At 54.0% G+C, this 14964-nt stretch overlaps 2 protein-coding genes across 12 annotated transcripts; one reads left to right on the top strand and one right to left on the bottom strand.

The window, feature by feature from the left end:
- Positions 1-2707: 2707 nt before the first annotated feature.
- BCL2L12 (BCL2 like 12) lies at positions 2708-9155 on the bottom strand. 3 transcript variants are annotated; one of them, XM_030299892.1, is made up of 7 exons: positions 9015-9155; positions 8259-8373; positions 7902-8044; positions 6952-7038; positions 6772-6863; positions 4635-4922; positions 2708-2925 (listed from the first exon to the last, which is right to left on the bottom strand). In XM_030299892.1, the coding sequence occupies exons 2-7, from the start codon at positions 8363-8365 to the stop codon at positions 2875-2877; spliced, it is 768 nt and encodes a 255-aa protein (XP_030155752.1). In that variant the 5' UTR covers positions 8366-8373; positions 9015-9155; the 3' UTR covers positions 2708-2874. The 3 variants fall into 3 exon arrangements, with proteins under 3 accessions (XP_030155752.1, XP_030155751.1, XP_035920107.1); XM_030299891.1 differs by lacking the exon at positions 9015-9155 and having other exon boundaries at positions 8259-8999; XM_036064214.1 differs by lacking the exons at positions 4635-4922; positions 9015-9155 and having other exon boundaries at positions 8259-9000.
- Positions 9156-9221: 66 nt separating this feature from the next.
- Positions 9222-14741, top strand: IRF3 (interferon regulatory factor 3). Of its 9 annotated transcripts, none has more exons than XM_032591246.1 (8): positions 9223-9284; positions 10325-10497; positions 11365-11536; positions 11622-11692; positions 12375-12567; positions 12666-13043; positions 13877-13992; positions 14484-14741. In XM_032591246.1, the coding sequence occupies exons 2-8, from the start codon at positions 10333-10335 to the stop codon at positions 14649-14651; spliced, it is 1263 nt and encodes a 420-aa protein (XP_032447137.1). In that variant the 5' UTR covers positions 9223-9284; positions 10325-10332; the 3' UTR covers positions 14652-14741. The 9 variants fall into 9 exon arrangements, with proteins under 9 accessions (XP_030155748.1, XP_030155746.1, XP_030155744.1 ...); XM_032591245.1 differs by having other exon boundaries at positions 9224-9440; XM_030299890.1 differs by having other exon boundaries at positions 9224-9440; positions 10214-10497.
- The last annotated feature ends 223 nt before the right edge of the window (positions 14742-14964 follow it).

Below are 14964 nucleotides of genomic sequence, written 5' to 3'. Positions count from 1 at the left end.
AGTATAGTTTCTAACGCAGAGTGTACCCCTTTCACACCAAAAATTTCAAGTTGAACCATCATGAGTGGAGGACATCTACAGTTGAATGGAGGTGAATGCAACCCGAGGAATATATCCATCACCCCACAAATTTCCTTCATGAGTCTTTTGTAGTCAGTACCTCTCCCACCCACCCCCACCCCAGAAGCGATCACTTTCTGTTTTCTGTGGCTCCAATGTAGCTTTTTCTTTCCTAAAATTTCAAATGAATGGAATTATACAGTATGTTTTCTTTTGTGTTAGTCCTCTTTCACTCAACATAATGCTTTTGAGAGTCATCCCAAGTTGTTGCATGTAACGTTTCTGCAAACTTTTTTATTGCTGAGGAGAATTCCATTGTACGGATGTATCACAGTTTATCCATTTCCCTGTTGATGGACATTGTATACTTTGGGGGGCTATGAAGATAAAGTGGCTATCCCTATTCATGCAGGAGTCTTTCTGTGGACTCATTGTCTTTTATTTCTCTTGGGTAAACCTAGGAGCAGATGGCTAAGCTGTATGCTAGGCGTATGTTTAACTATAAGACATTGCCAAAAAGTTTTCCAGTGCCTTCTACTACTTTGCATTCCCATCAGTGATGCATGAAGAGCCCCTGTTGCTCCACATCCTCACCAGCACTTATGAAGATCAGTGTTTAAGGGTGTCTGGGTGGCTCAGTCAGTTAAGCCTCCGACTTCCTCTCAGGTCATGATCTCACAGTTGGTGAGTTCGAGCCCCACATCGGGCTCTGTGCTGACAGCTCAGATTCTAGAGCCTGCTTCAGATTCTGTGTCTCCCTCTCTCCGCCCCTCCCCTACCCATGCTCTGTCTCTCACTCTCGCTCTCAAAAATAAATACACATTAAAAAAAATCGGTATTTAATTGTAACCATTCTGGTGGAAATGAAGAGGTGTGTCATTTTGGTTGTCCTTGGCATTGTCCTGACCATTAACGTTGAACGTTTTCTCATGTGCTATTGGCCATCGGTAGAATTCCTTTTTTGTTTGTTTGTTTCTTCATTTATCTATTTTTGAGAGAGAGCACGAGTGCTACTCTTGGGGTCATTTTAAACAACGAAATCACCATTAAAAGTACAAATATGCAGGGGCGCCTGGGTGGCTCAGTTGGTTAAGTGTTCGACTTCAGCTCAGGTCATGATCTCGTGGTATGTGAATTCAAGCCCCGCGTTGGGGCTCTTGTGTTGACGGCTCGGAGCCTGGAGCCTGCTCCGGATTCTGTGTCTCCCTCCCTCTCTCTCTGCTTCTCCCCCGTTCGCACTCTGCCTCTCTGTCTCTCTCTCTCAAAAATAAATAAACATTTTTGTAAAAAAAAAAAAGTACAAATATGCAAAAAAATGTAGCACTAAACAGATTGAGGAAAGGATACTCATTTGCAGCATGACAGCTGAAACAAGAAGGCAGGGTGCCATCTGCCAAAAAGGTGCACAGTGGGTGTCAAATCTTTTGCTGCCCTGGACGTATGCATGCCTACCAACAACCACCGTGTTAATTTGGGGATTACAAATGAATTTTAGCGAGTAGGCAAAATTCACAAATCTGCCGTCTGTGAATGATGAGATTCAACTGTAATTGGCTTCCTTTGTCACCTTGTACAGACCGTTTTGTATATTTACAAAGAGAATTTTGTGAAGGGGGCTATAGCCCTAAAAAGGTGACAACCCCCTGGTCTATAGGTAGATGAGTAACTGGCCAAAAAGACTCAGAAGGAGGGGCACCTGCGTGGCTCAGTCAGTTGAGCATCCCACTTCTAATTTCAGCTCAGGTCATGATCCCAGGGTTGTGGGATCGAGCCCCACCTCGGGCTCTGAGCTGAGCATGGGGCCTGCTTAAGATCCACTCTCTCTTGGCGCGCCTGGGTGGCACAGTTGGTTCAGCGTCCGACTTTGGCTCAGATCATGAGCCCCCACGTCAGGCTCTGTGCTGACAGCTCAGAGCCTGGAGCCTGCTTCAGATTCTGTGTCTCCCTCTCTCTCCTCTCTGCCCCTCCCCTACTCGTGCTCTCTCTCTCCTTAAAAAAAAAAAAAAAAAAAAAAAAATTCTCTCTCTCTCTCCCCGGCTCACACACTCTACCTCTAAAAATAAAATAAATCTTCAAAAAAAAGGGTGGTGTTCCGGGTGCCCCGTGTAGGAAGATCATAGCTTTCGTTTGGAAATAGCTGGAAAGACTTCATGGCCATCAACACAGGAGTAACTGGAATGCATAAATCATGCAACAGGAAAACAAAATGTTATTAGCTGGAATCATATCTGTAGATATCCTCAAGTCTGCAAATATGATCAGGTGACAGACACTTGTAGGTGCTCCAAAGAAATATTTCTAAAAAGAATGAATTGGCTCTTTCCTCAAGTTATAAGCCAGACAGAGAGAGATCTGAGCCAAATCTCCTACTTACTTATTTTTTGAAAGTTTATTTATTTATTTTGAGAGAAGAGAGAGACACACACAGCGCGAGTGGGGAAGGGGCAGGGAGAGAGGGAGAGAGAGAGAATCCCAAGCAGGCTCTGCACTGTCAGCACAGAGCCCGATGAGGGGCTCAAAGTCACAAACCACGAGATCTCACATGACCTGAGCCCACATCGAGATGCTCAACCGCCTGAGCCACCCGGGCGCCCCCAAATCTCCTACTTACAACTCTAGTTCTCAAGATAAAGGACAAACCACTGAATACTTGAAAAAGTCTTTAATGTGAAAAAATTTAAAACAATTTCTTTTTGGCAGAAACAGGCAGGGCAACCCACCCCACAACCCTGAGTGGAACAGGAAGGTTTGGCAAAGCACAGGAAGAGCATAGAGACGTGAGGTCTAATCTGGTAGCAGCTTCTGAGGAAGATCTCAGTCCAGGGGTAAGTTCAAGTCCACGGGTGAAATGGCCAGGATGCCCTCCTGGAGGGGAAAAATGGAAGAACCCGTGAGCATTCACGCGAAGAGCCTGCCCTCCATTCACCATGGCATCTACGCCAGCCCAGCGGGAGCAGAGACAGGGAAGGCAAGGAACCAGACAGGGCGGGTGGACAGGGATCCAAAGAAAGGATCAGAGACCCCTGGGTGGATGGGGACGGAGTCCTAGAAAAAGGGAAGGAAAACAAAGCCCCAGGGTGGAGAGTAGACAGAGAGACAGGGAACAGAGACTCAGAGAAGGGGAGCAGTCCTGGGGTTTTAACAATTAAGAGCCTTGGCTTTGTGTCAAAGTCCTAATTCCCGTCCTCTGCATGAGGGACTTTCCCTGAGTCTCCATAAAAGCAGGAAAAAATCCAAATCCCATGAGGTGGTTGTGGGGATTAAGTGGAATCATTCCACTAAAGTCCTTGGCGGTGCACGCGGCCAAAAAATAAAAACAATTTCGCATAACAAACAAGCTTCGGCACCGAGCTCCAGACACGGGTATCCACTGTCCCCTCCACCCTCATCTCCTCCCTGAGCCAGCTCAGTCACCTACCTCCTCCGAACTCCCTAGAACTCCCTACTTCCGGCTCGCCCTCTACAGTATTCCCCCAGGCGGCCGCCAGAGGGCGCAGGTTAACACCTAAGTGAGCTCGCGTCCCTCTGCCCGGAGGGCTCTAGGGGGCCCCAAGCTCACAAGGCCCCGCAGGATCTGGTCGCCCCTTCTGTTGTCATCCCTTCGCTCACCCTCCTGAAGCGCTACTGGCCTCCTCTCTCTACTGGCTCCTCAAACACATCTGGCCAGCTCCTGCCACTCTGTGAGGCAATGGTTACATTCTGAGAGCAGGGCACACATCGTTCTGTCACTGAATCCCCATAGCCAAGAGGTAGGTAAGTGAACGGTGCCCGTTGGGCAGGGGCCGGGGGGTGGGGGGACTGATGCTCAGGTAGCTGGGGACAGTTGCCAAGGTCACACTGCCAGCACACTGGAGCCCAATCCAGCTCTGAGCCTGACACTGGATTTAAAGCAGTGAGTAAGGTTGCTAAGATTCCCGGGTCTTGTGAAGCTGATACGTCAGGGGCAAGAGAAAACAACAAATAAAAGGAAATAATAAGTCAAACAAGTGACTTCTGCCATCTGGAAGCAGCTGTCCTATAGAAGGAGGTAAAGCAACAAAGAAGGAAAGGAAGTGGGTGGGAGGGTATGGAGGTGGCCTCAGCTTTAAATGAGGACCCAGGGAGGCCTCACTGCGGGTAACCCCCGAAGGGAGCAGAGGAAACGAGGCAGGGGGCTATCCAGGCAAGTGCGTTCTGGCAGGCAGTGTCAGAGAAGCAGTCACCAGGTAATCAAGCAAATGCCTACAGGGTGCCAAAGATGTTCCCATTTTAGTCTTGACGATAACCCTCTGGGACAGGTACTTCTACTCTCCCCGTTTGACAGATGAGGAAACCAAGGCCCAGGAAGGGGCCTTACTTGCTTCCCACTCATAACTGTTAACGTTTGCCAGCATGGTTTAAGCTAGGCATGGGGTCTGCACGGATCACCTACTACTGGTGTACAGAAGGCGCGCAATGGACACAGAACAGATGAATAGTAGGGCTCCGAGAACACGCGTGAGGTCTGAAAAGAAGGCGAAGAAGCCACCCCCCTACCACACAGACACAAGTTACAAGTGGGTAAAGGGAGGCCAAGAGAAGCTTTGGCAGCTCACCCAGCCCCCGTGGGCCTGGATCCAGGGCGCGAAGCTGTGCACGTGCTCCACGCTGAGTCCGGCCAGGGTGCCCCCGAGCCCGGCCACGCGGCGGCTCAGCTCCATGGCCAGGGCCAGGCGGGCCAGGGGCTCCGGGGAAGGCGGAGGGGGCCCGGGGCAGGGCAAGGAGGGGCGTGCGCGACCGGGCAGAGGGCTGCTCTCCCGGCAGGAGAACAGCTCCACTAGGCGGGCGAAGGAGCCCGAGGAGAGGCGGGCCAGCTTTCCGCGCAGGGCGGGGTCCGAGGCCAGCTGTGGGGTGGGGAAGAGAAGAGGCCGGGTCTGCCTCGGTTGTGCCCCCGTGGCCAGCCAATAGGAGGATAGGAGGCGTGGCTTCTTGAAACGAGTGCGTTTGCTACTAATAATGTGAGCCACGCCCCATCCATCACACCAGCCAATCATAAACCAGCCTCTGATCTCTGCCAAACCACTCCTAGGAAAGTGGACGAGAAGTTAAGGCAAGGCCTGGACAGCCAATGAGGGCCAAGTCCCTCTTAGCCGAGTTCTAGAATGTTAATCTTATAGCCACGCCCCCTTAGGGGTTCCCTGAGAGCACCTGAGGCCAGGCTAGTGCCTGCAACCTTGCCTTCCACCATACAATATTACAGGATTATACACTGCCCAAGGTCCGTGACAGTCATAAGCCAGAGCTCCTCCGCAGTCATTTCCCTTCACATTCTAAGTCATGTCCCTCTATAGTTAACAAGGGCTTCAGATTTTTTAAGTTTTATTTTTAAGTAGTCTCTACACCCAAAATGGGGCTCAAACTCACAATCCCGAGATCAAGAGATGCATGCTCTTCCGACTGAGCCAGTCAGGCGCCCCCAGGGTTTCAGATTTCAGACAGCCCTCTCCAAACCAACCCCCCTCCCACCACCATACAGTCCCTAACTCCTTAACTGGTCTCAGTTTCAGAGATCTAGTTTGGAATGGCCACACCTCTTCTCTCTAGGCCACGCCCCTCTGGCGATGAATGTAAACCAGTTTAAAACACTATCCTGACCCTAACTAACTGTCGCTCAACACGTAGTGGAGAAACTTAGCACGTCTGACTCCATATTGCTTCTATTTCCCTTACTGCTGTGACCTTTAATTTAGAAACTTCTGCTTAGCCATGCACGTAGGCACGTTGCAGCTAAGATTTGCAAAGACCATATTTTACCCGAAATCTGCCTCACCATAGGAGATAAGGAAGGTACCTACAGGGGTCCCTGGGTAGCTCAGTCAGTTAAGCATCTGACTCTTGATTTTGGCTCCGGTCATGATCTCACAGTTCATGGGTTCGAGCCCCGTGAGAGGAGCCTGTTGGGGATTCTCTCTCTCTCTCTCTCTCTCTCTCTCTCTCTCACATCTTCCCCCACTTGTGCTCTCTCTCTCTCTCTCTCAAAACAAATAAATTTTTAAAAAATTTTTAACATTTATTCAATTTTGAGAAAGAGAGACACAGCATGAGTAGGGGAGGGGCAGAGAGAGAGGGGAACACAGAATCCGAAGCAGGCTCCAGGCTCTACGCTGTCAGCATACAGCCCGACGTGGGGCTCCAACTCACAAACCGTGAAATCATGACCTGATTTAACCAACTGACCCACCCAGGCGCCCTCAACTTTTTTTTCAAAAGGAAGGTACCTACAGAAATGACCATGCTATGTATGAGATTTACAGGAATGACATGACCAGTTTCCTGTACACAAAGATCAACTGACCAAGGACAAAAAACAGTTACACAAGCTCCCTCTGTTATCTACAGATGTCAGTCACCCTTTGACTCCCAACCCCCTCCTGCTTCCCCCCCAATCCCAACATAAAAGAGGCCCAATCTCATGCTGAGGGAGATTGCTGTTTGGGTGGGTAGTCTGTCCGGTTTCCTCCTTTTCCAAATAAAGTCACTTTCCTTACCCCAACATCTTGCCTCTCGACTTATTGGCCTGTGGTGCTGTGAGCAGAATGAGTGTGGACTTGATTGCAAACCCTTCACTGAAGCCTAGTCCCACCCTCTCCTCACTTGACCATCTAAAGAGAATACAGATCCAGCTTTGGATCCCAGGGCCCAACCATCCCTCGATTCCTATCTTAGCTAAGGGTGGAAGAGACCGCCCATCACCTTCTGGTTGATGACGTCTGCCTCTTCCTCCAGCAGGGCCACCAGCTTCCGCAGCAGGGCTTCCTTCTCTGTGGGTGGGGGACCCTGTAACTCTGGGCGGACAGAAGAGAATTCGGCTGGGAGCAGAACTCTGCCAACCCTTCCACCCTCCTCCTTCTCCAGGGCCCCTGTGTACCTCACCTGGGCTAGGTGGGGATCTCAGTTGCTCTTGGACCAGCTGTTCTAGCCGCTGGGCCACCAGAGCATAGAAATCCGGAGTAGCTGGGCCTGGGGTGAAAAGAGCCAATGATGGATCTCCGGGACATGGGGAAGTTATGGATTCTCTCCGTGTCCCCACTGCCTTGCCAGGTAGCAACGATTTCCATTTCACAATGGGGTAAACTGAGGCCCAGTGAGCACACTTGGCAAAAGACCTTTGTACTTTCCATTTTATGGTGTCCCCCCCCCCTCAAACTGGACTGAGAATGTTAGAGCTGAACTAGACTTTGAAGATTATCCCAACCAAGGAAAGCAAACACAGGGTGCTCCAGCTATTATCACTCTATCCCTTGCTGGTTTCAAGTGTCATCAGCTGGTCACAGGACTCTTCTCCCCAGCTGCGAAATCCTTTTCAAGCTAGCTCTCCCAGTAGCCATTACTAGTCTATCCAGGCTCACATACAAGAGGAAAGAAACCTTCTGGTTACTCTTGATCAAGTCCAATGACACCTCCCCCCACTCCCCTCATTCCTACTTTGCTAGTGGAGAAAAATAGGAGCAAGGAAGAAAAGGAATTTCTCAGAGACCTGTAACTAAATATCCAGGGAATTGTGTTTCAATGCCAGGTCTCCTGCCTCCCTACTGGGGATACTGGTGGGCTACAAAGTCCTCGGGAGAGGGAAGCGTGCATGGAAGGAGGGAGATAACAGATAGAAAGGGACCAAAAGTTCTCCTGAAGCCAGCTCACAGAATGGACAGACAGCAATGTAACTGGGGGCAGGGGAAGCACAGAATGGTGAGGGTAGTCCCCACTCAGCTCCCCCTCTGAGCTGAGTGATCTTGGACTAGCTCATCCTTTCCATCCTTTCCAGCTTTAAGAATCAAAGCTCCTGGCCCTGCCAGTTCATGGGTGATCTAGGGAAAATCTCTTACCAGGCTCTGAAACATAGCATGGGCGGAGGGGCAGGGAGCAAGGCCGAGGGGACTCAGGGGGAACTGCTCCTCGCCCCAGGGGGCAGGGAAGACATCTTCGAAGACGGCTCAGGAAATCTGTTGGCTCCTCCTGGGCAGGACTCCTGGGGAAGGGGACCTCAGAGAGTGACCCCGGAGGCTCCTTGCAAGCAGTCCCTTTTTCCTCCCACTGAAGGCCTCTCACTACAACCCCAGGGACAAGGAATAGAGCCAGATATAAAGAGAGGGGAGTGCAGGCAGGCTGAGACCAGGCGCAAGAGTCAGAGGGGGCCCCGCCCCAAATGCAGGCCCCTGAGGGAGGAGGGCAGCTCCTCTTACCTGGGTGGGGTTGGAATGGGGGACCCGGCGGCCTCACCTCGCCTAAAGAAGGCCGCTAGGACTCTCAGCGTGTCCTCCCGGAGCCCCAGCTCTTCCGAGCCTGCCATGGGGGCACCTGTGAAAGAGGGAGCTGGGGGATGGACTCCAGGGTTGCACTGCATTGGAGGATTGGGGCCCAAACGCCTAATCCCTGAATAAGGAGAGGATCAGGACTCGTGAGTCCCCAAGGGAGGAAGGGGCCGAGAGTCCGAATTTCTAAGTCCTTTAGGGGAGTTAGGGCCTGGGGACCTAGATTCTTGAGTCCTCGGAGAGAGAAGAGGGATGAGGAGGAAGACTCCTTGATGCTTGGAGAGGAAGAGGCTGGGGACCCGGATTCGTGGGTCTAAGGGAGGAAGGGACTGGGAGCTGGACTCTTGAGTTTTCGGAAAAGGGGGATGGGGAATCTGGATTCTTCAGTCTGAGAGAGAAGAGAACTTGGGGCTCCGACTTCTGGGTTCTGAAGGCAGATACCAAGCTTCTCAAGCCTTTAGAGAATCGGGAACTACGAATCCCAGCAGGCTTCATGGCAAACCTTCCCCTCGTTCCGCGCTAGCTCGCCGCGCAGCCGGCCTGGGAAGTGTAGTTCCACTATCTGACTGAGGCTGGCATCTTGGGGACCCGGGACGCGTGGATGTCGGGGAAGCGGGACTGAGGTGCCCGCTCCTAGATCCCGGCCTCTCCCCTCCTCACCCCAGCCCCCGCGAACGTCCGACTTACCTGGTGCCGGGAGCCACCTCCCCCTCCTCCTTCAGTGGACTTGCGTAAACTTTTAGAAGTTCAACTTTCCCGCGCCTGCGCAGTGGGTCGGGTTGGTGCCGGCAGTGTCGCCCAAGGGGCGGTGCGCGGGATGCCCACCTAATTTGCATGTGACGTTCCCAGCATTCCCTTGGCCGGAAGACCTTAAAAGGTATGGTTGGGAAAGGGGTGGGGGGGACGTCCGGGCTCTTGGTACCGCCTCTGGCTCAGGAGTCTGTCAACCATCTGAAGGTAAAGTTTTTATTTCGTGAAATCGATAGAAAAAGAAAGGGCCACTGCTCTGAAGCTCAGCTGACGAGAAGGAGGGTGTGCAGCTGCAAGTTCGAGAGCTATCGGCCCCCAAAAGCAGGGGTGGGTCCTAGCACTCTGCGCGCCGAGACCCTCTGCGTAGGTAGCAGGGCGGCGGGGGGGGGGGGGGGGGGCGGGTAGCTGGGGAATTGGTGACGTCCGGAGTGCGAAATGGGTGAAAGGATGGGTCTACCCTGATAGCACAGAGGGGCACTGTGTACTCCAGGGAAAGTGAAGCAAAGAGGAGAAAAAGTGAAGCAACCCGGTGCTGGAGGTCGGCTGTAAAAACAAAACAAAACAAAACAAACAAACAAAAGAAAAGAAAAAAGTAGCGGGGCGCGAGGAGGTTGCGGAGATCGGAGGCGTCTGCACTAGGGGATGAAAGGAAGAGTGGACCCTGAAAATGGAAGGCAGTCCACTCTATGAAGTGTGTGTGTGTGTGTGTGTGTGTGTGTGTGTGTGTGTGTGTGTGTTGGGGGGGGTGCCCTAGAGGAGGGAGGCTGTTTGGGGGGGGATGTGGATGGAGGGTCTACGATGGAAATGGGGGAGGGGCTCTTCTGTGGGGGAATTGTAGGAGGGGTCAACAACAGGGATAAATACGGGAGGTAGAGATCTACAAGTGAATAGCGTCTGCACTGAAATAACTAGGGGCGGCTCTACCTTGGAAGTGGAGGTGACTGCGTTGGGTGATGTGGGGGAGGGGAGAGGAGAAAAGGGTTTATAACGGAAGAGGGAAGGTTCTACGCTGGCGGAATTGAGGAGGTAGAGGGCCCGGACAGTAGCAGCTAGAGAAAGGAGGAGGGGGGGGGGGTGTCTCGAATTGGGGAGCCTCTCCGGAGGATGAAAAAGAAGGGCTCTTATGTTGTACCCAGGAAAATATACGTGAGGGACCCTGCACCGCGGTCCCGTGAGAGAGAGAGGTCTGGGTGTGGCACCCTCAGGCCACATGGGCCCCCAGCCCACGAACTGCTCTCTAAGCGCAGGCCGAACCATGGGTACCCAAAAGCCGCGGATCCTGCCCTGGCTGAAGTTGCAGCTGGACTTGGGGCGGCTGGAGGGGGTGGCCTGGCTGGACGAGAGTCGCACGCGCTTCCGCATCCCGTGGAAGCACGGCTTGCGCCAGGATGCCCAGCAGGAGGACTTCGGCATCTTCCAGGTGAGTGAGCTTCCCGGACGCCCGAAAACCCTGAGCTGCCAGCCAGGCGGGATGGACTCCCAGGGGGTGAAAGCGGGGTTAGCACGCCTGTGATCGGCCGGAGCTGACGCTGGCAGTTGGAGGTGGGTGGAGTTAGGACAGGACCCGGCCGGGTTATCGGTGCCGGGGTTATCGGTGTCGACCGCAGGCAATGTTGGAGCGGCCAGTTTCCGGGAAAAGAACCGGAAAAGCGGGGTAATTTCTCGAAGGAAATGCATCCTGGGGGATTCAGAGCTCGCAGAGGGCGGGGGGGGGCTTGGTCATAGAATTCTGGGGGCGGGGCTTGGAACCTTAGAGGCGAGACTTGGCCCCCAAGCTGAAGTGATGCCCCACCAAGTTAGAATATACCAGTCGTGCGGTACCCCGGGTTAGAGTGTGAGGGGGCGGGGTTATTACAGGGTATCCTGGGGCAGGTTGGTGGCAGAGTTAGACACCCAGTAGGACCTGGAAGTTTGGCTTAGAAAGCAAAGGTTTTCAAGGCGCCTGAGTGGCTCAGTGGGTTGAGCATCAGACTTCAGCTCAGGTCATGATCTCGAGGTTGGGGAGTTCGAGCCTCACATTGGGCTTACTGCTGTCAGCACAGAGCCTGCTCTCCCCTTCCGGGTTTACACTGTCTCTCAAAAAACAAAACAAAAAAGTAAAACATTAAAAATTAAAAAAAAAAAAAAAGAAAGCAAAGGTTTTCAAAAAGTGAAGATAGGGGACCTTGGGGTGCAGAGAATCCAATGGTTTAGGGATGGAACCTTGCCAGGTTAGAACGTGCCAGGTTAGAACGTTGGGGCAGGGGGTCTTAGTCACCCTCACTATCCTGGTCAACTGGATCCCCAGGCCTGGGCCGAGGCCAGCGGCGCCTACACTCCTGGAAAGGATAAACCTGATCTGCCCACCTGGAAGAGGAATTTCCGATCGGCCCTGAACCGGAAGGAGGTGTTGCGTTTAGCCGAGGACCGGAGCAAGGACCCCCACGACCCCCACAAGGTCTATGAGTTTGTGAACTCAGGTGTGCCAGAAATGGGGCTTCACGTGGAGGGGTGGGATTTTGAGTGTCCCCGACACCCTTCTCCACTTACCACCTTCCTTGACAGGAGCTGGGGACTTTCCTGAGTTGGACACCTCTCCAGATACCAATAGCAGATGCAGTCCCTCTGACACCCAGGTCAGAACGCATCCCGACCCTCCTGCCCTCCTGTCTCTGGCCCGTCTTTCTCTCTGTCCCCATGGCCTTGTTCAGGCTTCCTTTTCTCCCCCTGGACCTTCGCCTCCGTCTTCCTCCTGAGCCTCCCTTCTCTCCCCTGCGGTCCATCCCCAAACTGAGCTAAAGCTGACCCTGTCCCTCCCCTGCTCATAGCCCTGCCATGGTTTCCTGGCATCCTCAGGAGAAAATTCCGTTTTCACCAGGCATTTAAGGCCCTAATATACCTTCCCAGAGTTTCATAGCTTCCCTTGCTATTTAGGGTACCCTCAGCCTCCCGGGAACCCAGAACCACCCTCCCCTTGGTCTTGCTGATGTCTGCGTTGGGGCAGGTCCCCCTCTGAAGTCGTGTCCAGCCTTCTCTGCCCAGGTCTTGCTTGCACAGGGCCAGATCCTGGGGCCAGATTTAGCCACTCCCCTTGGGCCGGCAGTAGACCCAGCATATAGCAGAGCATGTATTTTGCCATTCTGTGCCCACGGTTGTCTCCCACCCCCACCCCCAACTGGAAGCCCCTTGAAGGAAAGGCTCAGCTGTGACTCCTCTCTGGGTCCCTACATTGCTGGGCACAAAGGCCTGGTCTCTATGGCGTCTCCAGAAAAGGCTGTGGAAATGCCTGGGTCCTTTTCTTTTTTTCCTTCTCTCCAGGAAGACATACTGGAGGAGTTACTGAGTGACATGGCCTTGGCCCCATTCCCAGATGGGGGGCCCTCGAGCCTGCCTATGGTCCCTGAGGAGACCCCTCCATTCTTGCTGAGCCCCAGCGTAGACATCCCTGCCCCCTGCCCAAACCTGCAGCCCCCGGAAAACCCACTGAGGCGGCTGTTGGTGCCTGAGGAAGGTGAGCGCCGACTGTAGGGTGGGAGGGGCTGGGGCGATGGACCCCCTTATGCTCACTCAATCCCCCTCCCCCTTCATGTCGCTGCTGCCGCTGCTCAGAGTGGGAGTTCGAGGTGACTGCCTTCTACCGGGGCCGCCAAGTCTTCCAGCAGACTGCCCTCTGCCCGGGGGGCCTGCGGCTGGTGGCGTCAGATGCAGATCAGACACTGCCTGGACAGCCAATAATCCTGCCAGACCCCGGGGTGTCGCTGACGGACAGGGGCGTGATGGGCTACGTGAGGCGTGTGCTGAGCTGCCTCGGTGGGGGGCTAGCTCTGTGGAGGGCGGGACAGCGGCTCTGCGCCCGGAGGCTGGGGCACTGTCACACGTACTGGGCCTTGGGCGAGGAGCTCCTCCCTGACAGTGGCCACGGGCCCAGCGGCGAGGTCCCCAAGGATGAGGAAGGAGACGTGTTCGACCTGAAGCCCTTCGTGACAGGTGAGTGAGGCAGGGCCTTAGCTCTGCTGTGGAAAGAGCGTACCCCAATGGTTCAGAACTCTGAGGTCCGGAATGGAATTCAGAGGACTGAACTTCGGCCTGGGGCAAAAAGACTGGATTGCTCTGAGTCTGTCGGAGAAGGGTCTCTTCTGCCTGGAGCCGGTAGGCGGCCGGGGGCGCGGTGTGCGGAAGTGCTCAAGGAATTACCTGCCACAGTCATCACGATCACCAGTTATTACCACTTACCAGGATAGGGGGCCAGAGAGATGCAGGAGAGAGAGGTCCTTCAGAGCTTTGCTGTCCAATAGATAATGTCTGCAGTGCTGGAAACGCTGTGTGTGTGCGCTGTCGGGCGTGGTACCCGCTAGCCGTGTGTGGCTACTAAGTACTTAGAGGAGGCCAATGCAACGGAGGAAGGGACTTTTAAATGTTGACTTTAATTAGTCACAACTTAAATGTGAATGGCCACAGGGGCTACTGGCTCCTATCAGGAGAGGGTGGCCTTGGGGGATTGAAGAGCAGTTAAAACTGCCAACCACCTGGGCCTCCAGAATCCTAGAACGTCCCTGCGGGAGCGCACTCCTGTCCCAAGGGGGGGGGGGGGGGCGGTGCACATCTTCCAGCCCCACCCCATGGGAGGAGGAATGTTTAAGATTGTGCCACCACTGTGGGGACTTGGCCCAGATCAGCGGCCATCTGGTCATGGTGGTGTAGGGATGTTGGGCTTCAGGTCAGGGATGAAGGTGAGGCTGTTTGTTACTCAGGTCTGGGGGGCAGGGAGGGGGAAGGGGAGGGTCTTCTTCCCATGCCTCACTAAGCTCTCGGGCCTCCAGAACTGATTGCCTTCATTGAAGGAAGCGGACACTCACCACGCTACACCCTCTGGTTCTGCGTTGGGGAGCCATGGCCCCAGGACCAGCCGTGGATCAAGAAGCTCGTGATGGTCAAGGTGCTGCGGGCCTGGGCTCCTGGAGCTAAAGGGGGGGGGATCTTAACAAAGGGCAGAGGAACTACAAGTCCCAGAAGCCCCTCGGAAAAACTACAACTTCCAAGAGTCTCTGCAACCACCAGATTCTCATCCAGAGGAGCTTCTGGGTGTCCCTCTCTTCTCCTCACCCCTACAACCTGTTTTGAACTCTCAAAACCATGTGGAAGTCGGTGGACTGTGAGGAGCCACAGCTCCTAGGAGTCCTTCTGACCACAAGCTGCTCAGCCCTAGCTTCTGGGAACCCCTCCAGCACCTCAGCCCTAGGAAACTTCTTGGACCTCTGGTGGTAGCGGTTATAGGGAAAACTACAACTTCCGGCAGCCCTGGGCCAAATAGTTCACCCGGAGTTACAGTGTAGGGGCTGCTGGGAGTTGTAGTCCACTCAACCCTACCCCTGCCCGTGAACCAGGTGGAGTGTTTTCCCTGACCGGTTTCCCCCCCACTTCCTGCAGGTTGTTCCCACTTGTCTCAGGGCCCTGCTGGACATGGCACGGTCAGGGGGCGCCTCCTCACTGGAGACCACCGTGGACCTGCACATCTCCAACAGCTACCCACTCTCCCTCACCTCGGACCAGTACAAGGCCTACCTCCAGGACCTGGTCGAAGACATGGATTTCTAGGTCACTGGGGAGATCTGACCCCTCACTCCTCATGGATGATGGCCTCTTGTGCCCTCACCTTGGCCAATAAACTGTTTCTTACCACTGTCACCACTTGTGTGTCTGGTATTCAGGGTCTCAGTGTGGCCCGGACTCACTGTGTGGCCCTTGCCGCTCTGTGCCTCTGGTCTCCTGACGCAGGCCAGGCATTATTCCTTCTTAGGGCATCAGCTGACCCCTCTGTGCAACCCACAACCCAGATGCTCACTGCCCAAGGACCAGACAATGCGGGGGCAGCTGATACTGGTCACCTCCTTTCCCCTTCCCAGGGACC

Source organism: Lynx canadensis, chromosome E2 (assembly GCF_007474595.2).
Source record: "Lynx canadensis isolate LIC74 chromosome E2, mLynCan4.pri.v2, whole genome shotgun sequence".
Lineage (NCBI taxonomy): Eukaryota > Metazoa > Chordata > Mammalia > Carnivora > Felidae > Lynx > Lynx canadensis.
The sequence above is the reverse complement of the archived record's forward strand: the minus strand, read 5'-3'. Positions and strand labels throughout refer to the sequence as shown.